The 23,358-nt window shown below is 59.4% G+C and overlaps 4 protein-coding genes across 4 annotated transcripts; all 4 read left to right on the top strand.

The window, feature by feature from the left end:
• Positions 1 to 346: 346 nt before the first annotated feature.
• BESB_003470 (uncharacterized protein) lies at positions 347 to 9,965 on the top strand (the record flags this gene model as incomplete). The annotated part of the gene is made up of 10 exons (XM_029359102.1): positions 347 to 3,335; positions 3,397 to 3,436; positions 3,510 to 4,549; positions 4,887 to 4,957; positions 5,268 to 5,323; positions 5,837 to 5,936; positions 6,319 to 6,459; positions 6,901 to 7,300; positions 7,698 to 8,538; positions 8,972 to 9,965. The coding sequence occupies 10 exons, from the start codon at positions 347 to 349 to the stop codon at positions 9,963 to 9,965; spliced, it is 6,672 nt and encodes a 2,223-aa protein (XP_029222015.1).
• Positions 9,966 to 11,963: 1,998 nt separating this feature from the next.
• Positions 11,964 to 12,659, top strand: BESB_003480 (uncharacterized protein; the record flags this gene model as incomplete). The annotated part of the gene is made up of 1 exon (XM_029359103.1): positions 11,964 to 12,659. One exon carries the CDS (start codon positions 11,964 to 11,966, stop codon positions 12,657 to 12,659), a length of 696 nt encoding a protein of 231 aa, XP_029222016.1.
• Positions 12,660 to 14,446: 1,787 nt separating this feature from the next.
• BESB_003490 (uncharacterized protein) lies at positions 14,447 to 14,686 on the top strand (the record flags this gene model as incomplete). Its single annotated transcript, XM_029359104.1, has 1 exon — positions 14,447 to 14,686. One exon carries the CDS (start codon positions 14,447 to 14,449, stop codon positions 14,684 to 14,686), a length of 240 nt encoding a protein of 79 aa, XP_029222017.1.
• A 2,652-nt stretch (positions 14,687 to 17,338) lies between these two features.
• BESB_003500 (alpha/beta hydrolase fold domain-containing protein) lies at positions 17,339 to 22,285 on the top strand (the record flags this gene model as incomplete). Its single annotated transcript, XM_029359105.1, has 7 exons — positions 17,339 to 17,540; positions 18,068 to 18,994; positions 19,429 to 19,581; positions 19,846 to 20,012; positions 20,423 to 20,650; positions 20,977 to 21,087; positions 21,734 to 22,285. 7 exons carry the CDS (start codon positions 17,339 to 17,341, stop codon positions 22,283 to 22,285), a joined length of 2,340 nt encoding a protein of 779 aa, XP_029222018.1.
• Positions 22,286 to 23,358: the final 1,073 nt, after the last annotated feature.

Raw genomic sequence — 23,358 nt, forward strand, 5'->3', positions numbered from 1 at the left:
ACATGCGTCGGGACGACGTCAACGGGTGTTTTCTGTCCCGGGCACCGGTCGGCTGCATTCCGCAGAAGTCAAGGATCCATAACCTCGTTCACACTCGCCTGCTCCTGAGGCTCGCGACAACAAGGCCAGTTGGCGTATGGCCTTCTCGCCGCGCGCTTTCACTGGGCCGGCTGCGGGCCTCAGACCCCTCCGGTCTACGCCCGCCGCGAATAGGCCCGTGGACGTCTCTTTTGCCTCATAGGCGCACTCGAGCCGCATTCATTCAAGCTTCGTCTCTCCTTCCATGAGCAGGACGTGGTGATACGCATGCTCTGGTGGAGGAAGACGTCCGCATGGATGCGTGAGGATGGCGACCTCCTCCGCGTTCAAGTCAGCCTGCGAGGCCGTGGAAGATGACGTCTTCTCTCTTTCGTCAGCTGCTTCGGAGTTCCTTTTGGGATTCCAGACCTTTGCCGTGGAGTCTCAGCCGTTTTCAACTCGGTCTCTTTTCGAAGCCTGCTCCCGTGCGTCTGGCCTTCAGCAGCATGGATCTGGGCCTGCGGAAGGCTCACAGGGGGGAATCCCTCTCGAGGCTCTCCTCCCTGCTCGGATTCCTCAGACGGAGACACGAGGGGGGGGAGGCGACTGGCGCCCGAAAAGCTGCGGAGACTCGTGCGCCTCGCTGAACGGACACGGGCGAGCCCTTCCGCGCGGCGCCCCTGCCGCAGATGCCGCAGCTCCCCCAGGGGGAGACTCTCCGCAGACACGCCCGCCTGTCGCTCCCGCGTCGACTGCTTTTTTTGCTGAAGAGTCGTCCGCGTTGCCTGTGGAGGCCGCCGCCCCAGGAGGCGAAGAGGGCGCGGCGCTGGGGCGGAGGGGACCTCAGAGGAACGATTCAGCCGCTGCCGACGAAGACGCGCACGAAACGGCGAACGAGAAGGGCCGCGGCTTCCGCATAAACGACAGGGGACCCCGGACAGAAGGCGACAGCGTTCGAGTGGAAGAGGCAGAGGCGGCCTACCGCCAGGTGGTCACGCGCTTTCAGTTCCTCAAGCAACTGCGACATCCGTTCCTCTGTTCGTACACTCACATCCTTCGCAAGGCCGAGCGCTTTTTTGTCGTCTCTGAGTACTGGTCGCTTTCTCTCGCCGACCTCATCCACCAACGGGAACAGGCGCTAGGCGCCCGCTCTCCGCCTTCCTCTGCTTCGGCTGCGTCAGCTTCGCCCTCTCCGCAGCGCCGCTCGGCTGCCTCTAACTCCGCGTCGTCTGCCGCGCGGTGGCTGGCGAGCGCTGCTCTGCTGCCGGAGGCCTTTCTGAGGCGCATGGCCGCGCAGATCCTCTCTGCCTTGGCGTTTCTGAACGAGCAGGGCCTGACTCACGGTCGGCTGTGCCCCAGCACCATCCGCTTCACTGCGGACGGCGACGTTCGCCTGAGCGACTGGGGTCTGAACTACTTGCTCCACCGCGGCTCGCTGTCTCCCCACACGCGCCTCCTGCCGTGCCCGCCGTTCCTCACGCCGCAGCAGGCGCTCTTCGGCGCCGAAGTCTCGGCCGTCTCGCCGCCCTTTTCGAAAGACGACTCGTGGGCTCTGGGCGCCGCGCTCCTGCAGGCCGCCCAGGGGCCGCCGCGCCTGCAGCCCGGCGTGCTCATTGCGCTCCTCGCACAGGCGCGCGCTGAGGCGAAAGAAAAGGCAGAGACTGCAGAGCGACCGACGGCGCTCGACAAGGCCGCCGACCGCGCGGAGGCGCACTCGCCCGCGCACGCCTCCACGGGGCCCGAAGCGGAGCTCCAGACAGGGTACAGAGCCCGAGGCAGAGACCGTTCGTGGTCGGGCGAGAGGCAGGGCTTTCGGGCGCTGCAGGGCGAGTTGGGACTCCGAGAACGAAGAGCTCTAGGAGACGCGGAGGGAGAGGAGGGAGCCTGCGAGGCCGAGGTTGAGGCTTGGGAGAGAGACTGGCAACGCGAAGTCGACCGGATCCTGGGGTTCCCGATCCCAGTGGGCGGCTGGGACGATTGGTTTGCCTGCGAAAAGCGGGGGCGAGACGAAGGCGACCTCCACTACGCTCCGAGGTCGCGCGAGGAAGAGAAACGTCTGCCGCATCTCCACCCCCTCTGCACTCTGCGCGCCATCGAGCATGCGGCGCGAATGCTCCTGTACGTACACTGGGCGTACGAGGACCATGTGCGCCCCCATGTCGACGAAGCTTGCACTTTTCTGTTCCAAAACGGGCCAGAAATCAGCGAAGCGGAAGATGCGAAGAGGCAAGGAAACCAAGGGAGACGCGAGGGTGGAGGAAGCCGTGGGAGGCCGCGCAGGAGCGATGAGAAGGCCAATGGCTTCGGTCGCGAGCCCGCGGGAAGGGCTGGGCGGCAGCTACTGTGGAGAGCAGCATCGTTCTCTTGCATTGGAAGAAGCCTTGAGCGGCGTCTTCTGCAGCACAAGGAGCGTCTCGTCGCTGAACTGCGGCACGTGGTGAGCCGGCCCTGTTGCCTAGTGGAGCCTGAGGCGTACGCGGCCCTTCTCGCTGCGCTCTCCGCCTGTCTCGAGAAGCGGAAAGGCATGGGCGACGACGCAGCCGACAGCGAGGGGACGAAGCGCGCGTGGCGCGCCCCCAACAGCCAAGACGAGGAAGGCAGACGCCAGCTCTCGTCGCCGTGCTCGAGTTGGCTCGCGTCGCCGGCTGCGAAGGGCTGGGAGGTTGAGGAGACTTTCCTCTGGGCTGTGCTCTGCTCCCAAGCGGGCTGGTTTTCTGGCGGCGCGCTTTTCTCACACGCGCTTTCTCCTTCTCTCCTTCACGTTTCGTCTCTGCGGTCTTCTGGAAGCCGAGTCGCACCCCAAGCCCCAGCGAGGTGTCGGCCTTCTCGGTCTGCCCGTGCCCCTTTTTCGCCGTTCTCCTCCGGCTTCCGCGACCTGCTCAGGGGCCTCCTGGAGGTGAACCCGGGCCGCCGATTCTCGCCGGCGGAGGCTGCGAGCCTCGCCTGCAGCCGCGAGTTCCTTTCTTCTCCCTGCCAGCCGCGTCTGTTTGGCGGATCGCAGGGCGCCAAGGTGTCTTCGCTAGCGAGCGTCAAAGGGACCGACGCCTTCTCGCAGCCGGCGCGTGACAGGGTGAGAGGCGGAAGACTCGAAGCTTCTAAAAGAGAGACAGACGGCGACTGCGGACGGGACAATGGGCGCGAGGTGGCGGAGGAGGCGAGGAATGAATCCACCAGGCGGCAGCCAGAGCGAACTGTGCTGCCCACGGTCGTGGAGAAGGAGACTTTGCTGGCGCGCCCCAGGGCAGCGGAGGCTGCTGGGCTCCTGCTTGACCTGCACATTGACGACACACTGGAGGCGATCCGCAGCGGTGCGAGCGGTAAGCTCTCGCTGAAAGTTGCGTCGCGTTCCGCGCAGCTGGATCTATGTCTGTGCTCTAGAATGTGAAGGGCAGCTGTGTCATGATTCTCTCCTGTTAAGGTGCGCGAGAACTGCCGAGTCTCTGGCTTGCGTCGTGATTCTCTTCTTGGTCCTGATGCGCTGCGCCTCGCAGACGGCCCCAAAGGCGCTCCACGCTTCGCCTCGTGCGTGGAGGCCGCAAACGCGAAGGACTACTTGTCCCGGTACCACAACGTGCCTCTGGAAGAGATTTTCTTCTGGTGGCAGCTGCGAGGCGGCGACGTCTGCGAGACGCTCGTCGACCTCGGCGCATTTCGCCCCGTTCCGCCGATTCTTCGCCTCCCTCTGTGCTGTCTCCTTCGTCCGCCCCCCACGAGTACTCGCTCGGCGCCCTGAGGGCTAGCCGGCGCGTCGGCTCTGCAGCGCACGCCTCTGCCGACAAACCCGCGGCGCGCCAGTCGGGCCGCGTGAACGTCTCTTCTTCGTCTCCGTCTCCGCGCACGACTTCCTCCGGCTCGCCCGCTGCACTCGCGTCTTCGCCGTCGTCTTCCGCGGCTTCGCCGCAGTCTCCTTCCTCGTCTCCGCCTGCTGAGTCGTCGCAGGAGGGGGGCGTGCGCTGGCCTCAATGGGCTGGCGGCTCACACGACCGTCTCCCGTTCCTGTCGCCCCTGCTGGACTTGCGCCTTCTCCACGACTTCTGTGCGGCGCCCGCGCGCACCTTGTCGAGCGGCGCTGAGGCAAAGCCGACGGAGGGCTTCCAAGCCTGCAGCTGCTTGTCTCTCGCTTCTCTGCTTCCCCCAGCTTCGCAAGCGCGCCCCGAGTCGCGCGCGCAACGCGCGGATGCGACCCGCCGGCAGAGGGAGAGGGAAGGCACGAGCTCGCACGAAGGTCTGTGCTCCCTGGAGAGCGCAGACAGAAGCCCCGAGGCCGGCGCCGAGGAGACGCTGGGAGCCGTCGGGCTCGCCGCGGGTCAGAGCGCGTGCGAGAGAGCCCGCGGCCCGCTCTCGCCTCGTGAGGGCGGCCGCGGGGGCGGAGACGAGGAGGACGACGAGGGCGAAGAGAGCGAACGGCAGGCAGGCCGGCTGCTGCAGGGCGCTGTGGAGGACCGGAGCTTCTTCGCCTGCGGATTCAGCGCGGGAAGGAACTGGCTCGACGTCGAGGGGAACTGGGTGGAGGGCGACGCGCGCATCCGAGGTAGGCGCAACTGCGAGGCACTCCTCGCTAACGGGGCGAAGGCCTCTCTGCAGCTTCAATAGAGGGCCTCGCCCCCCGCTGTTCACGAGAGGGACAGGAAAGAATCTGTCGCATGCAGCTGTGTGCGTCAGACAAAACACGTTTCGGTGTTTGTGTTTTGCTACACGTGACCCCGCGCACGGCAGACTCGCTGGGCGTCGCAGAGGGTGAGGGGGCATGCGACTGAGGCGCGGACGCATAGAGGGCCTCTGCCGCGCGGGTCCGCAGAGACCGGGGGGAAATCAGCAAATTCGGGAGACGAGGCCTTTCGTGCGCCGCCTGCTTCTTTCCTCTGCAGGCGTCTGCATCCACGACACCGTCGTGGCGCTGCAGGAGGCCGATCGGTTCTCCATTTCGCAGATGCACGAGGTACAGTTTTTTTCGCAATGCAAGTCTTCACCGATCGAATCGAATGCCTCTCGCGGTGTGAACGTTTTGGGCCGGGCACAAAATACCGAATGGCATCCACACTTCTCTACGTTGTATATGTATAAATAGATAGACAGCTAGATTGATGTATATGCGCGGGTGCGCGCAGAGGAGGTCGCTCGTGCGTGAGGGCAGCGGGGAACCGACGGAAGGAGGCGCAGCGAGAGGCGTGCTAGGCGTCTGAAACTTTTGCGGCGGCGACTCTGTCTGAAGTCCATAGTCTTCGAAATGTTGCTCTTTTGCTCCGCAGGTTCGGCCCAGGTGTCTCTACATGCGGCAGTTTCACTTCCTGTATCAGCGACTGCGGTAGGCGGAACTCCTACTAAAACAACTGCCATTGCTCTGTCTGCGCTGCGGTCTCATCGGTTCGTGCTTTCTTCTCTGTGATGTTCTTGGCTGTAGACTCTAAATGGATGTGCGTCTTATCTGCCTTATCGTCTTTTCTTGATTCAGGACTCTGCAGCGGCTCTCTCCTGGTGCGGCCTGTTTTCCTGCGTGGGTGCTGGTACCCTCGCCAGGGTTTAATTCGATTCTCAGAGATTTCGCCTCGTTTCCCCTCCCTCTTCTATGTCCGCGTGGCGTGCAAGGCGTCTCTCGCCCCAGCGGCCGCCCGTTCGTTTTTCCCCTCCAGTTCGCGTCGCAGGCACGTTCTGTTCGCGTGAGACGCTGAAGTCTGCACGTCGTCTCTGAACTCTGTTTGCTGGCCTCTCCTCTCGTGCTGCCTCCTCTTCGGCGGCGCGCGCAGTGTTTCGACGAAAAGCTCTCTCTACTCTGCTGTTTGCGGCTGCGTTTTTTCTTTCTTCCGCTCTTACTCTACAGAGTCAGGCTCTTCCGGTCGCTGCTCGTTCAGCTTCCCAAGAGTCTCCAGCGCTTAACTGAGGAGGCGGCGGTAGACATCCCTCCCCTTCTGCGCCCGCAGGTAGGTTTTTATTGGGAGAAACCCGGCGCGCTGGCTTAGCCACGATTCCTCTACAGAGGGCCCCTGCGTGAAGCCCGACAGCGAGGCGTGCGCTTCATGGTGGGCTGTGATCGCTTGCTCGCCCTGTCTGCATCGCCCGGCGATTGAAGGCAGTCGCGAACTCGGTGGATTTTCCATCAGCGGGTGCGCCTGCCTGTTTCGCTTACCTGGTGCGTATGCAGCTTTGCGGCGCGTGTGTGCGACGAAAATGCGTCTCGACTGTGCGCGTCTGAGTTCGTCTCTTCGTCGGTCTACTTGTATTCGGTCCTGGGCAGAGGGTAGCTATTTGCGGCGCGCACGAGTTCAGGGCAGCAAGCTGAGATCTGCGCGTTTGTTCTTTCAGATCTGGGCGGCGCTGCTCGGTGTAAACTACGCGGCTGAAGTCGCAGCCGGGCCGTTCGTGTTTGACCAGCTCGTTTTGGAGGGCCTCGCGATGCCCGAGGCTCGCCAGCTGACCAGCGAGGACTTCTCCCAGTGCTTCGAAGTGAGCAATGAGCGGCAGCAATGACCCCATCTGCAGTTTCGGTGCTGCCTATTCGTAGGACTCCTCAACAAGGGGCTCGGAACTCTGACTGCAGTCTATCCGTCTATCTGTCTATCTCTCCTCTATATATCATCTATCTATCCACCTACCTATCTATCCATCTTTCTACCTATCAATCTCTATATGTACTACATGCAATGCACCTATCTGTCCGCACGTTACTTTGCCGCAGGCGTGGGGTTTGTTCGTGCGCGGCAGCTTTGTTTGGCGCGTGGGGCGTCCTTCAGCCTGGCGTCCCGTGCTCTCTCCTTCGTCTCTCCCGCGACAACACCCTGCGGTTCCACGTCCCCGCCGTCCTTCGCCTTCGTTCCGGCGCCAGATGGATCTGCAGATCCCTGCGTATCGATGTCTTGCGTTCCGTTTTTGCTCTGTCTCCCTCAGCACCACGACTTGCTGGGTAGTCGCTTCGGCCGTCGCCAGCTGCGGCGCCTTCTGCAGGCGCTCTTTGCTCACTGCTGCCGGATGCCTCTCTCTTTGTCGCCGCCTCGCTCGCCGCGCTCTTCCGGGGGCGGGAGCGCGCATCTCGCTTCGGTCTCGGCCGCGGAGTCGCGCGCCTTCGTGTCCGCGCGGGGCCTGGATGCGATCGCCGCGCCGCTACAGCTTCTGTACGGCGGCCAGCCGCAGGTTGCCTTAGCCTGCCTCGATCGCCTCCTCACTCGTCAGAGCCAGTTCAAGCTCTTCGGCGCGGAGAACGCTGCAGCCATCGAGGACCAACTCGCGTGCTTCAGCCAGCTCCTCTACTTCTTCGACCCCCTCCTCGCCACTCACCTGCAAGCGATCGGTAGGACGCCTTGTCGGTCCTGGCGTGTTTTTTCTTCCCGCGTCATCACGTCATTTCGCGCAGACAGACGGGTGTGGGGACAAGCACTGGGGGAGCGCTGCTGCCGACCCCCTCGGCCTACGCGCTTCTCATCCACAGAGCGCAGCACAAGCGCCCACACCTCCCCTAGAACTGCGTACATTTCGTGTCTCACTCTCCCTCCTAGTCGCACACGTTAGAAGCCCGCTGACACTTGAGCGTGTGACCGCGTCCAGTCTGACGAATGGCGGCGTCCTATGTATGACTCGCCGACCATGCGCTTCTTCGTGGCGCCGTCGGGACCGGAGCTGCCTTCCGGTGCGCAGGGCATCGTGCGCCGCATGTCTGACGCCTGCTTCCTTTCTGTTTTTGCTCTCAGGTCTCGGGCCGGATCTGTACGCGCTGTCGTGGTTGCTGACGCTGTTTGCACACGCATTGGACCTCCCGCAGCTGTTTCTGCTGTGGGACTCTCTTCTCCTTCATCCACCGTCCTTTGTGCTCTTCGTCGCCGTCTGTCTGGTTCACCATCTTCGCGTCCCGCTTCTGCAACTGGCTCCTGATGAAGAGAGTTCGGCCCTCTCCCTGCTTCGCGCAGCGTCGGCCTTTCTGCACATCCCGGCCCTCTGTGGGGTCGCTTCGTCGCTCGAGAGGGAGACACCTGTCTCCGTGGCCCTGCGCTTCCTCGCGCGGAAGTCGGGCTATCCTTTGCAGGCAGGAGACGAGGCTGGCGACGCGGCGGAGGGCGAGCGAATTCAGGGAGCAGAGGAGGAAGCGCCAGCCAGACTCCGCGAGGGGGCGGGAAATCAGGGCGGAGGGAAAACAGGAAAAGGCGGTCGTCGAGCAGATGAAGAAGAACCAGCGGAGGGAGACGCAACGGCACAAGCCCGTCCGCACCGGAAGGCTCGGGAGGCGAGCGAGCCGGAAGAGAGTTCGCCGTCTGGGGGGGCTGCGCGATTCTACATTGGTGATGAAGAGGAGGGAAGTGATGATGACGCGTCCGTTGCTTCGGGCGCCACCTCGAGGGAGCGGCTGCCACACCTCTCGAGGATGAATTCGAACCAAGGCAGAGGCGACGTAAAGAATAAAAGGAAAAAGAAACAATCTCTCGTCGCAGCGATGATTCAGGGCCCCGCCATGATGCTCATGGGCCCTCCCCGCAAGCCCCTGCGCGCTTTGGAGTCTGACGAAGACGACGATACAAGCACCGCACAGCCCACAGAGTACGTGCGCTGACAACGTAAATGGCCTTCCAAGAGAAACACGACTCTCTACGGAAAGCCGCCGCTGCGTCTTCCTCAGCCGCTGCACAAGCGACAGAGCTCGGGGACCGCTTCACCTGCTTAATACACAACTCACTGTCTCGACACATATGTACATTTATATTTAGACAATTCCGTCTTGAGAGAAAGAGCCGCTCTAGCATAGTTGGAGAGCAGAAGAATCGCTTGTGTAAGTCTTGCTGAGTGCGCCCGAGCTGCATCTGCGTCGTGCCCGTGTAGATGCCCTGGCTGTAAGGGTTGTCGCGTGTCCACGTAGGAAGCCTATCGACGGAGAAGTCGGCGAAAGCGCCAGGTGGGTCGCCGCTGCCGGCGCTGTATGAATGCCTGAACTGTTTTTTACCTCAAGCTTCTTGTTTCGTCTCCTTTGTTGCAGATCAGATCCCCTCCAGTCTTTCATGGAGGAAGAGCGATGGTGGGAGGCCCCCGTGGACATTTTGTCGGCGCATGCACAGCCGAGGCGGAGCGGTCCCGGCTACCAGGACGGCCCTGAGTGCGGCGGCGGGAGCCTGGGAGTGCGCGCTCGAGGGGCGTATTGCCCGCCTTTTCTCACCGTCGATGACCTTGTTGAGCATCACAGCCACACCACTGTTCTGGACATTCGTCCAGTCAAGTCTTTCCGGCAGCTGCACTTCATAAACGCCAAGAACGTGGCGGCTGACTCTCCGTCCTCGGCCCTCGCGCCGCTCCTCGCTTCTGCCGCGGCCGCGGCGAACGCAATGGGGGCGCCTTTTCCAGGGTCCATTCCCTGTCCAGGCGGCAGCGAGAGTGAGACGCTGGCGGCTCTGTCCGCGAGTTCAGGGATGCCTTCTTCGCCGTTCAGCCTTGGCCGCCACCCCTCCTCGTGTCTGTCGGCGTCGTTCGCTTCACGGATCAGTTCCTTTCCACTGGGGTCTGCGCGGGGCAGCGCGGGGGCTGAGAAGCCCGCAGGCGCGGGCGCCCCTGTGCAGGGCTCGACAGCAGACGGCAGTGGCCTGTCTCAAAAAAAAGACGAGAAAAAGGCAAGTGTGGGCGAGCGATACGGTCCTGCTGCCGGAGAGTACCCTGCAAAGTCTTTGTCACACTCTCCGAAACTCAGTAACCCGCACAGTGGCGGCGTCGCGCTGCCTGAAAGTCGCGCGACAGTCTACGAGTCGGGGGACGAGCCGCAGCAGCATGCTACTGTTTTGCCGCCGTGGCTCAAAGGCGATTCACAGAAAATTCACCTGATTGTGGTGACAGGGAATCGGGCGGACTGGGGTGTCACGCTGGCGACGCGTCTGCAGAGGGCCGGCGTGCCGCATGTCTGCGTTCTAAGAGGCGGGATCGATGCTCTCCTTGCAGATGCCCCGAGCTGTTTCATGGAGACGGGGAATGCGGGAAAGGGTTAGCGAATCCATGGCTCGCAATCCACCCTAGGAGCGTCTAATTATTTATCTGGATTCCGTTCTAGATGTCGATTCATAGCTCGAGGAAACACGACAGTGCCTCTAGGTGCGCATATAGAAACCTGACGCACAGGTCAAGTCTCAGCCGATGCGTATTCCGCTTCACTCCGCCTTCTCTGAGGTCTCACGCGCTGTTGAGAGTAGCGAGGCCGAAAGGGAGGAAGGGCGATACCCGGAATCTCGCCAGCCGCCGAATGTATGGGCGTGAATCCTGGGATGGGCACCTTTTCTTCTCTCCCACCCTTCCGCTCGAAGAGTGGCGAAAGGAGACACCGGTCTTAACCTTGGCAGCTCGAGTGATTGCTGCGCCCCGAGCGTCGGGCATCGGAGACAGCAGATGACTCACTATACGACTCACACCCAAATTGATATAGGTGCTACGTATATCAAGGCGCCGATGCTCCGCGGGCTCCCGGAGGCCGGAGCTGTAGTGTGGGCACATCCAGGCCGGCAAGTAGCATGCGTACTACTATGCCGTCAAGAGAGACAAAAAAATTATTTCCTGGCGCTCTGTGCAATGAGGCACCTCGGTAGGTCGTCGGGACGACTTCCAAGCCGTGTCACTGGCGTGGCTTTCTTTGCCAGTTTCCCGACAGTCTGCGCCGCCGAGGAAGAATTTAAAATCTACCCGCGTATTGAGCACGCGAAGTGATGTCTCGCCGGGGATACCGCTATGGCGCTGTAGTAGGCACCTCGTTGCACGCAGCAGTCCAACGGAAATATTACTCCTCCTCTGTCTCGATTCCAAAGTATACAATATCGCTCGTGTGGCTCCAAGCACCGCGCAGTCTTTACGTTGCCCTTGAGAGTACGGGTCAGGTGGGTACGTCGCAAGGATGTGGTGTGCCTTTGATAGACGTAAGTATGTATATATCTAATTACAGTTGGGTCGAATCGTTGGCTAAAATGGACACGGAAAGACAAGACTTCATGTCTGTCGTCAGAGCCAACTGTATAGTTTCTCAGGTGAATCTCCCCTCACTCGCGGGACCGTCAGGTAGCCCCTGACACTCTGATAAATTCGTCCGTTGGCAACACTTGATGACTTTTTATCTGGATACGTAGACTGCGAACCGCCGCGATAGCAGTTGCTATGGCACCTGTCAGAAGCTGCTGTGTGAAGTGGCCTCGTTCAATGAGTGAAAGGCTGAAAGCACAGACTCAAGGGCGCTGCATAGCTCGTGCGGTAGCTGCAGGCAGGTCTGAATCACATTGCAGGCAAATCCAGCAGAGCCGACACGCTGAATGGCCACAGTCCGTTGTCCGTTTACTCACTCCCTCCGAAGTGGCACGTGCTATCTCGCGGCGGTGAGTCGCGTAACCCGGAAACGGTCGTCCAGAATCTAGTGGTGCAGGAAGAGTTTTGTCTCGCAAATCCGAAGCTCGTCCGGGCTGCTGGACAGAACCATAAGGGAATGTCAACGCCAAAACGAGCCGACTGCGCGAAACGCTTCAGCATAGCCCGAAGCTCTCGATGCACTTAGTGGCTGACGGGCGCGACCCCCCCGACCCCCCTCACTTTCAGTTTCCCACGCTGTTTCTAGCACTTGAGCGCAGCTGTGCACCACTGGACTATAAAAATTGTTCGGCATGTTTCAGCTCGATTCCATGCACTGCGTCTTTTCTTCAAGATCGCTGGCATTGACAAACGCACGCTGCCTTTGGGGTCCCCTAATCAAGCTGCGACACGTGCACGGAAGCACTCGCACCGTTTTAAAAAACTATAGGAACTAACCTCCCGTTCCGCTGCCGGTTTAGCCTCCGCAATGGTGGATGCATTCCGTTTCGGCAGCAGCGTAGAACAGGTTTGTGCGAATCTGTTTTTTTCCCAGCACGTGCCCCCCCGGGGCATATGCACATCGTTAATGCTAAAATGGGCGGTGTCACCGTCCGCTAGCACACGTTTTGATTATTCAAGCTTTGAGCACATTGGTTCACGCAATGGTGAAGGACAGTATCCACTGTGCTTGCTGCATTCTCTTCTATTTATGTTTCTTTGCTGCGCTGCGCGAGCACATGACATGCCACGCTCAGAACTTCCAGGGTCAGCCAGACCTGAAGCCAGGACCCCCAGGCACGGGTCTAAGGATGGCTGAAGAGACCGACAACGCAACCCAAGTTGCTGTGGAGAACTTCGGCGAAGCGCGTCCCCCTTTTGTCTCGAATGAACAGTGGCAGGAGTGGAATCTTAAGTACGGGTTTTCTCCCTTGGGGGAGTTCTGCGACAGCTGCCTGACAGTTCCGGGGAAGTGCGTCCGGCCACACGAGCAATGCCAGCTGTATTGCGGAGACGACTGCCGTGGCCACGGCAAAGAATTTACAAAGAAAGTGCTTTGCAAGTGGTGCCGAGAGGCAAGAGGTGAAAGGTGCCGCGACTGGAGGTCCTGCAGGGATAAGTGCGGCACAGATTGTGTTCATGAGGTATACGCCCGGAAGGCTATGCTGGACTACGAGCGTCACGTAAATGACACGATAGCGCGCGGCGAAAAGAAATATATAGCCAGTCTCAGACAGATCGTGGAAGATGCCATGCAAGACGTGAACGGAGATGAGGAAACCCGTAAGGAACTTGAGGAACAGATGAAGCAGTTCGCTGCTGCTGCAGGTGTGTATTTCCCGCTGTCTGATGAACTCTGAGCTCCGTGGCCAGATTGAACGACTGTGTATTCTAGTAGTGTCAGGAATTGGATGCCACAACCGTCCTTTCCCGCTGGGTTGCCCGTGTCACGTTCAGCGGGAAACTCTTCCCCTCCTCCCGTACTCACTGCTATCTAACATATTGGACGGATTGCCGCTAACACGAGGTACCAGGAACGGCGCTTGCTCGACTCACTGGGAAAACGAGGGCGCAGTTGATAGAAACTGCGTTTGCTCTTTTCACTTGTTCCACGATGGGAATGCGGATAATCCGTCTGTACGGAGTGGTAAGAGAGGTTCCGCAGGCGACTAGATTCCCGTCCCTGTCCGCCCCTCGTGAGAGGAATCGCTTCTCAACAAAAGTGGCAAAAGCTTCTCCCCGTACAGCGAACCTCGAACGCTCTGGTCCGTCACTTTCTTGTGTCCTCATAGTTCGCACATTTCACGTCCTCTCTTGCAGAGAAATGTAGTGCACATTTACTGGGCATTGCGGGCCCGGGCGGGCGGTTGCGCGGCAGCTGTCGATGGGCACTAAACGGGTTAACGCAGTCGCATATACAGGTCTGGAAACGAAGCGAGCCTTCCCAATATACGATCGTTTAAGAGCCACGCCAGGACAGCCTGGCAGCGGCACGTTCAACACCACTGTTACTGAGGGCAAACCCAATGCCAGCCGGCCAACCATGGAAGATTCTTTTTCTCAGTACTCCTGACCCACACGAATCTTGCTTACCCATTGTGGTGCGAACGACGAGGAGTTAAAGTAAAGAAGACCCGTTAAAACGGAAAAGGTGTTAAGGAGCAGTTAGTGCTTCTTAGCACCAAACTACTCGTCCTCGAACGAGCGAATAAGCCTTCTATTATTACTAACGCGAGATGCAGACAGCAGAAAGGAGACTGCTGCCTTCTTGTTTTCCGTCGTTACTATGCTGACTGCAAAGGTGAAGATCACTGAGCAGACCTGGTGACTCTGTTGCTGATGCCTGAGACCCCCTGGAGAGCATCAGAAGCGTAAACAGTTCATGTCGACAATATGCGAACGTCGGTCGTAATAGCACTCTGCTCTAGATTTGCGATGCAGTCGGCTGAAGTGCCACGCCTGTGCGAATTTTCGCAAAGCCGGAACAGCTTGCAGTCGCTGATGCCTATTCATTTTTCACAAAGGAGATTGAGGACGCTTGAATGTCCGTTGGAAGAGCCTAGTGTGGTGCAGGTTGGTAGGACCCAATGCATTATGGCAGACACATCCATATAACCATCTTACACCCACATACAGCTACGCCTCCACGCAGCGAATATACCGTACAAGATGCGGCCTCCGTTGACGTCTCGTTTTTTGCTGGTGTCTCTCGCCGTTGGTATATACGTGGTTGCACCGTTTTCTCCGGGGTCTCAAGTACGTCAGTGCTGGAATGCAGGCGCTGCCGACACTATTTTACGGATGGCAGCCAAAGGTGCCTTCAGCCACGACCAGGTGGAGCAGGATGACCGGCCCTACAATATTCCACATAGTGAGTGGAGGAGAATGACAGAGGCTTACGGCTTTGCACCTCTCGGCATGTTTTGTAAACGCTGTGCCAGATCAACTGCAGAATGTTCCACAAAGCACTGCAGAGAATTTTGCGGGACGGATTGTCGTGGACTCGGAGGCGGCCTGACGCCGCTGCAGCTGTGCGCTTGGTGCAAAATAGGTAATTGCACCAAGTGGAAAAGCTGTCAGGCTGCTTGCAAGGAAAGTTGTCACCCTGGCGGATGGATGAGAGACTTCTTAGGTGAGTCCGATTTCGATGCTCTTCGCCAGTTTGCTGCTCAACAACGGACCTCGGAGATGCTCGCTTTCAAAAGAACAGAACGACGGCGCAGGACAGCTATTCGCGAACTGGCAAAAGAAGAGAGCGAAGCTCTTCGAGGTCTGGACAGTGATAAGCAAAGAAGAGAGGAGAGATCAGCTGAACTTCGCTGAGCCACTCCTCAGGCCGCGGCTCACAAACCCGCTGGACCTCGAAAATGCCTCAATATTTGTCTAGTGCTTTTTGCCGTTGGTTTGATTTCGGATTTCGCAGCTCGTGGACATGAGCTGGCGGCGCTTCATCTCCCCAAGACAGGAACCGGCGAACCGAGACAGCACCGCCGAAATGGATTTTCACATCACCAGCTCACTGGTTGAATACTGCATATGCCTGTACTCCAGCCGCTTCGAGTGAGTTTTCACTTGTGGCAGGCGGTGGCTCCCCGCCAGAGATGCGCATTTCGGCACTCCTCCCTTTGGCAGATACCCGGCGATCAGGGCGCTACTACTTAGAATACAAAGGCGCGCGGCTGGGAATCGGGGAGCAGGCCGACAAAAACGCGGACGCTTCAGATGAAAAGGCGGCTGTAGCGCTGCACGCAGGCGGGAATTTTATATTCCCATGCACATTTGGAGCCCAAGCAGGGACGAACAGCGGTACGATCCGCTAGAACACTTAGAATTAAACTGATGATGTGCTGTAGGTGAGCGAAAGCAAGAATGCCCTTGCATTCTTCGCCTTGCTTCGTTATACGGGCATCCCACAAACCCGGCAAAACCTGTTAGCACGCATCTTTCCGTAGTGTGACAGGCGGCCTCGCATCATCTGCCACCTCAACAGTGCGTCGTAACTACCTTCTGGCTACGCGGAAGAACAGGAGGGCCATACAGTGTTGTCCTTTGTTGCACAGAAATTGCAACACGAGACAAAATTTCGCTTACGCTTGAGAATTAAGCACCAACTTTATGTAGCCTGGTTTGCACGTTTCGGTTTTTTCGCAACTCCAGGCGTCGTCTTTTGCGGCAACGGTTGCAAAAGTGAGTCGGCACCTGCCAGACCGCCACTAATGCACAGCATACTTCTGTGGAGGATTGCGTGTCTGAAGAAAAGGACATATTTTAACCTCTTATATAGGGAGGGAACGTCTCAGCGACGCGTTCGAATGGCACTAAAGCTTAAGCCCATCGGCATCCTCTTATATAGGGAGGGAACGTCTCGGCGACGCGTTCGAATGGCACTAAAGCTTAAGCCCATCGGCATCCTCTTATATAGGGAGGGAACGTCTCGGCGACGCGTTCGAATGGCACTAAAGCCCATCGGCATCATTGAGAACATCACCCGTTTTTTACACACGAGCACGCTTGCCCCGACCGCAAGCTTTTGTGCTTTTGTTGGCGGTTGCAGAGATGCCACATGGCCACTTACCGACAGACTTCCACGGAGATATGCGCCCTGATCTGGACTGATATCTGCCGTCTTGCTCAACAACCTTCCCGAGTGACCCTCACAGACGGAAGGCCTCCTCGCAGGCCCTTTTTTGTGAAGGATTGCTCACCTGGGGCAAGGGAGCATTGGAATTTCTAGCATCATTATTAGAGGGTCCGTTTACAAGGGCCAGGCTTCCATTTTAAAACAGGTTAGCCGCACGGTGACTTCGCCAGCACGGCAAGACCTGGAGTACAGCCCTCCCCCCCCCTCCCCCTCGTCCGCCCTGTACAGAAGTGAGAAGCTAGAGTGAGTCACGCCAACACGAAAAGGAGAGCGAGGCTCCCGAAGATACTAATGCTTGCTTTGAAAAAGCACAAACTGCAATTTTGTGGTAGCGTGAGTGAGGCGTGTTTCCTGCTGGTCGCGTTGGGTATGCGCGGGTCTTGTAGGCGGCTCGCCGGCTACACTGCCGCAGTGAGTTTCGCGAACACTTGCAGCTTAGCCATCTAGTTTGTCGCTAAGTTGCAGACCTTGGCAGTGTCGATATTTGCGCAGTGAGTCCTCCTTCCATCGGAGCCTCTCTGCGCTGCAGTCTCCGCAAAAGCCCTTTCTGCAATGGCGTCCTCCCCGCCCGGAGCTTTGCCGCCGCGGAATATGTGATACTGCTAGCTGTCGGTATGTGCGTAGGGCGCGCGTACGCGCGCGAGTCTTGTGGAGTGGTTCCGCAGGCGAGCAAACCTTTGTGACCCCACAAGCAAACAGTATACGAACTGCTACGGCAGTCTGCTTCTCCTGCTTGTCCAGCCAAAAACCGGGCCTGGCTGAATACGTTCCAATGGAATAGTGTTGCGTTTACGTGCGCATGCGCGGAAGAGAGATGGCTTTTCGCAAAAAGCGTGCTCAAGTGTGCCCAGAACAGACGCGTTCTGGACGCACACGGAGGTTTCTTCGGGTGTCCTTTCGCAACTGCCGGCTTCGGAGGAAGAAGGAAAGACGTGAAGGTGAGGAAGAACGAAAGAAAGATGACTGCCAGAGCTGTTGCTTTCGTGCATGTGCACGCATGAGCGGCAGGAGCGTTTGAGGGCTGCATCTGGTGGGGCTCGACGCCCCGCCATCTGCGGCCATCCACGTGGCTCGTTGATGAATTTTCCACTTGGCTGTTTCTGGTCATAAGCGAGAGACTCGCTACCCTGTTTACTAGCTTCGCCAGCTTCCTCTGGGGAATTCGGAGGGCGACCGTTTTTCTGCCGCGCGAGGAAAGCCGAAAGCTCCATGGCCCGGAACGCATGCGGTCGCTGATTCCGCTACCATGTATACCCTGGGTCCTCATTAAGCATCCTCTTTTAGACATCTGTCCCTCCACAGCCGCAGAGCGTATTGCCTTGCTCGCTTTCTGCTAGCTCGTGCTAAGCAGGACGACTGCATCGCCTGCCGCAGCTGCATGGAGGCGGGGCTCGCGCAATGAACGGGGTCGGCGACGCAGTCATTCCAGAGCTCACTCCAAACGAACGGCAAGATGTAGAACAGCTATCAACGGAAAATCCGGGGGGCATGCACTCGAGCGAAGACGTTGCGAGGAAAGATGACGGAGGAGTTGGGGGATCTCTGTTCGTGAACGTCCTAGAGGACTTGGAAGGCTCAGCGGACTACGAAGAAGTTGCACGTCAGAATGCCAGTTACACTCGAAAAGAAATGTCCACACAGGCGCACATAAAGCTCCGTTCACATGCGTGATCAAACCTTTACTTTTTTCGTTTTGCTTCATGCGGACAGTGGCGCAGTGCAAACTGCTTCCGCTAGGCGGAAACTACCACCCGCGCCGAAGTCTGTCATAGGCCGCAGCATGTACACCGCTTTGAGTCATGCCGCCAATGGAGGGCAGACTGACATCTCTACGCGGCCTGTGCAGGCATGCGGCGAGCGTTTATTCGCTTTTCTGAATCTGTCGCTAACTGACCGCGACTTAGGAACTGCTTTCTCACTCCGCATATGAGCGACTCTTCCAGCCTTGTCCGGACAACTCACCAGTCACGCAGGCCTCTTGAACGCGATCGTGGAGACGTTTCCATTACCGGAAGCCGCGTGGGCATTCGTTTTGGCGGGTTCTCTGTTGCACCAGCCGAGCAGAGGTTCTTCGTGCTGCTCAGTCGCTCAATTTTCCGTGTGTGTGTTCCCGTTTGTCCTCCGCAGACATGGCGCGGATTCGGCTTCTGCAGCACCTGGTGCCGCCGCACTTTGCCCTCCGCACGCTGTGCCCGGGGATCTACGCGTACGCGAAGGCCACGGGCTGGCCTAGTTCTCGCGCACAGCTACTGCGCGACCGGCAGTTAGTGGATGTTTCGATGCGCTCGTTCTACGCGTCGCTCCGCCCCAGCCGCCTGCGGAACCAGACTGCCGCCAAGGTGGAGACTCCGCTGTGCAGCGCCTTCATCTACAATTCGTCCTGTCCTCGGCGCAGCCGCGAAGGAATCCCCAGCTTCTTCGTCAAAGTGAAAAACGCCGCGTGCTCCAGGTCGAACGCGCCTTCCGACGGCGTAGCCGGCAGCGCCTCTCTCCCCAGGATCTCCGCAACGGGCACTCTGCCGGGCGACTGTATGCGTGCGCGAACGTCCCGAGAGCCAGCGCCTCCTTCAGACTCCTCACGCGCGCCTCCCACACCCGCGGAGGCTGGGACAAGCCTCGCCCAGGCTTTGGCTGCCTCGCCCGTCACCCCGCGCCCTGTGGCTGAGCCGGTCAGCGGTGGCGACGAGGAGCGTGTGAAGAGAGCCGAGGAAGCGGTTGGGCGGCAGGAAGCTGACGCAGGAGCCCGACTCGCCGCCACAGGCCCCGAAGCGCCGTCGCCCTCTCAGCTGCCGGCGGCTGAGCAGGGGGGCTGGGTGGAGGCGGCGGTGCGAATCGCGGAGCTGATTCAGTCTACCTCAGGGGTCTCCGATGCTCCGCGGGAGGGCCGAAAAAGCGTGCTTCAGAGGCTGCGCGACATGTCGCCGCGGCGATCCAAGGTCGCAGACACCCCGGACGACAAGAAAAGGGACGAAACGCGGCAGAAATGGATTTTCTTCCTGCACGGAGGCGCATTCGTCTTCAACAGGCCGGACTCGTATCGCCTGTTCACAAATGGTGAGAAACGAAGTCCCTCCGGCTGCCATTCTCAAATTGGCACCGCTTCAGAAAGCAAGGGAGAGCAGGCCAGTCGCACACTTGGTTCCTTGAAAATACACAGTCTGAAATTTTTGCAGTGGTATTTCTCATACAAGCTCTACTCTTTCGGTGCTGAACCCAACTATTTAGGACAAACACTTTTACAAACAATTCGAGACATTTTTTTGGTGGACAAAGAGAGCACACTTTGGCGCAAGTGCCTGCGTTTCAGTGATCTTTCAGCACACCGCGCCACGGATACGTGGCGGTCGCGAGGTCCTTTAAACTATCCTTGCGCCTCTGCAACGCCGACTTTTTTCATCAGCTTCTCAGCTGTGCGAAAGGGCTCTGTTCTTCTCCGTTATCTGTGTTTGCGATGCGCTCGGTGGACTCTCTCATTTCTGCTTCTCCAGATATTTCCGTCCTCACTGGCGCGAAAGTATTCTGTCCCGACTACACGTTGGCGCCGGAACGCGTCTGGCCCGCGCAGCTGGAGGAGTGCCTCGCGGCCTACGAGTTCCTCTGCGCTGAGGTGGGCGTGAGAGGCGAAGACATCATTCTCATGGGTGAGGCGCTCTCTGAGAGGCCGGCGCGCAGCAGTCGAAGCGAGATGCTTTTGGGCGACGGCGCGCCGAAGAGAGGAGCGAATAGAGACGAGGGCGAATAGAGACGGCTGGGCGGTGAAGCGGGTCCAGGGGCCGGCGCCAGGGAGCGGGATGGACCACGGAACGCCTGACAGCAGCAGGCGACAAGACGCGACAAACCAGAGACGAAAGGCTGTCGCCTGGGGTAACCGATTCCTTCGTGGCTGTGGCGTGCTGCGGCTGCAGGGGACAGCGCGGGCGGAAACCTTGCTGTGACTTTGATGGCGAAAATCATCGAACGCGACAGACAAGGCGAGGCGGACGAGGGCGGGCCTGCGCGTCTCCCGCGACCCGCCGGCATGGTCCTGCTGTCGCCCTGGCTGGATCTCACCATGAAGGGGCCGTCGTACACGGTGAGCGAGAGAGCTTTGAGCAGAGAAAACTTCGCCACTCCGAACCGACGTGCTCCACAGGACTGAATACCTAAAGTACTGGATGAACTTCGGCGATTCCTGGGGCCGCGGCGGGCGCTGTCCCGCCAGACACCTGCTCCCTGGGCGCTGAGCCTTCCGCTGGAGGCCCCCACGCGCACCCCCACCCTCTCAGCGCTGATCCAGGGTCGTACCGGAGACTGAGTTGTCTTGACGCGGACCTCGGGCTCTGTGCCCATGTTTGGATGACTCAGGTTTCATCGTCTGTTTTCCGGCGGCCTGAGGTGTTCGTTCGGCTCCTGTCTCCGGGCTGTGGCTCGTGTGGCGCGGAGAAGTGCCTCTGCCTCAGTTGCGTGCAAGCAGACTCCTCTGTGGTGCTTATGTCGTTTCAGCTGAACGCGGCGAGAGAGCCTGTGTTGCCTCTGGCGAGCATTCGCCAGTCGATCCGCGTTTACGTGCATGGGCGCTTTGATCTCGGGCAGCTGTCGGAGGCAGAGATCGAGGCCGCCCTCGACGCGACGACCAGCGAGAAGCTCTGCCTCGACAGCCCGGTGGCGCCACGCTCGGAAGAGGACGGAGACTCCAGCGAAGATCCCGCGTCGTCGCCCTCTCTCCGCGAGGTCCGCAGTGAGCGAGGAATTGGATGGCTCACTTCGTCGCGTCGAGGCGAAGAGAGCCCTGTGCGTGCGCGGCCTTCTGAGAGCGGCACTCGCGCGGTAGCGTGCGCCGGACGCTGAAGCGCTTGAGCTCGCAGTGTTCGCGTCGACGGCTGCTCCACAAACCGAGCCTGATCTGTTGTGCCGGCGCATCTGGTGTATGGTTTCTCCGTCGTTTGGCGCCGCGTACGACAGCCGCAGTAGGCGCTGGAGACGTAGACTCGTTTTGTCGGCACGTGTGCTGCGGTCACGCCCCTCTGCCGTTTTTGAGGATGCATGCGGGCCCTCAGGTTCCAGGAGATCAGCGGAATTTCTCGAATCCGTGGATCTCGCCCGTCTTCTTCGGAGCGGACGTCCTCAAGGAAATGCCGCAGACGCTCATTCATGTCGGCTCGCTCGAGGTGAGGAAGGGAGACATCAACTTTCAGCCTCACGGGGGACAGCAAACGGACTCAGTTGCAGAAGCCGCGACGAAAAAGTGAATGCGTCCGGAGCGGAAGCGGAGCCCACAAGTGGCTGCAGCGGCTTGGGCAGCGCTTCCGACTCCCCGTGGCTCTGGGCTTGCCGAGCGCCGCGGCATACCGACTCTAATCAGAATAAGCCTCTGCTGACAGATCCGCTAGCATTCGCCGCTCGGATTCCACTTCCAACTTGGAGGCTGATGCGCTCCTTTCACGAAGAGAAAACGGGACCGCGACCACGAGCGCATGTGAGCACTCGGGTTCCGGGAGACTCAGCCGACTTGCCTCCATTCTTGGAGGCCTTTGACAGGCTATTCGCCGTGGACCCAGAGAATCAGCCCCCCCCCCCCCCCCTCCCGCCACAGACTGCCGATTCACCTTTTTCGTCTCTTTCGTGGATGGGCGGCGTCTTCACTGAATACGCTGGCAGGCGTCGTTGTCCAGACGCGTCGCATGTGCGGTCTCGATATATCTCAGAAAGTCTAGGGCGTGTCTAGAGCGCTCGTCTCGCCGGCGTTCGTTTCGGCGCCTCAGACCCAACTGTGGCATGCACGCGCCTCTTGCTGTGAGTGCTGTTCGCCTGCAGGTTCTCTTGAGCGACAGTTTGATTTTCGGGCGGCGCGTGAACGAGGCCGTGTCCGGCTGCAAGCTGCCTCCGCAGGCCTGGAGCTCAGCTGACGAGGCGCTGTTCGCGGCGGAGGTGAATCCCCGAAAGGGGCGGCTTGTGGCGTCGCTGCCGCGCAGTGGGCAACCGAAGGGCGTGACGGAGGAGACTCCCAAGTCCTGGGCGCAGCTCGGGAAGGCTCGCGAGGGGGTGGACGCGTCCGCGCAGAGCCTAGAGGCGCTGGCGCCTCGGGAGGCCGATGAGCCCGAGCCCGCTCCCGAAGAGACAGAAGCAGAGACTGCGAAGGAAGCGCCTGCGTACTTCAAGTCCTGCGGCTGGCTGAGCGAGGCGGATGTGCAGAAGCTCAACAGCGAAGGCACGCTCTGCCCGGTCGGATGCGAGGCCCGAGCCGCGCGAGTCGAAGTCAAAGTTTGGAAGGACGAATTCCACGTCGTAAGTCCGTCGCGGTCGCAACACGCGCTGGCGAATCTCGAGGGGGTTCCCAAGAGGTTCAGGTCCGGGGCTCTCGCTTGAGAGCGCGCAAAAGCGTCTGCAAGAGGATCAACTCAGTATGCAGAAGCACCGGTATGGGATGGCGACAAACTGTGGCTCTCTGCGTCGCGTCCTCGGTCCTCTCGGGGTTTCTTGAGCACGCTGTCAAAGAGAGGCTGCACGAGGTGGGGCGCTCTTGCAGTGCGACAATACACTGGAAAACAAAGCCTGTTTTGTTGTCTGTGTCTGGCTTCTGGGCTGCTTGGTCCCTCAGTTCCCTTGCTGCAGCATTCTGGAGGCGCCAAATGGCGAGAAGTCTCTGAACGAAATCGCCAAATGGATAGAAGAGATCTTTGCCAGGAACGCGAACGCATCGTAACGCACTGTACTTCGTCCCCCTTATTTAGGGCTTACCTCCGCTGAGAGCGCGAGACGGCCTCCCCCCAGTTTTTTTTCCTGATTTCCTTCTCTTTACTTTCTGCCGCCTTTTTGCCTCCCCTCCCCCAACCTCGCGTCTTTCTTCTCACCACCTGCTTTAAAGGGCGTGCGAACTCGAAGATCGTCTCGATCTTCGCCTCTGCAGTCGCAGCTCTCAACGACCTCTAGAGAAGCCAACAGGCGTGAGGCCGAAACTCTCAGGTTCCCGGGGCGGCGCCAGTCTGGCAGGTCTTTGGCAGCCTGTGGGCCTCATCGGGGAAGACTGAATCCGATCTCACGCTGCCATTTCTCCATTTCTTCGATTCAACACGATTTCGTCACTGCTGCACTCGAAGGCGTTGGTCTTTTCAGGTATTCCTATACTGTGTCCGAGTTGTGCATGACTACAGGCATGCCGGGTGAGAAGGGTTCCTATTTTTTTCCTCTGTATTTCTCAAAACGCTGTCTTCGGCAGCTAAGCGAAAACGTGTCACGCGCCGCTACCGCGAGCAGCCAAGCCCTCCGCGGAGCGAGGCCGCAAGCTTCAGTTGCCTTCAAGGCAATTCGTATGCAAGACTAAATTGGAAAGGCGTTCATTAGCATTGCTCCTGTACTGTTGAATCCGCGCTAGTTATTGCTGCAGCAGAATTAGCGTGCGGCGCCGCGTGCTGGAGGCACACCGTGCGACATAGGGCACC

The sequence above is a fragment of the Besnoitia besnoiti genome, chromosome I, assembly GCF_002563875.1.
Source record: "Besnoitia besnoiti strain Bb-Ger1 chromosome I, whole genome shotgun sequence".
Lineage (NCBI taxonomy): Eukaryota > Apicomplexa > Conoidasida > Eucoccidiorida > Sarcocystidae > Besnoitia > Besnoitia besnoiti.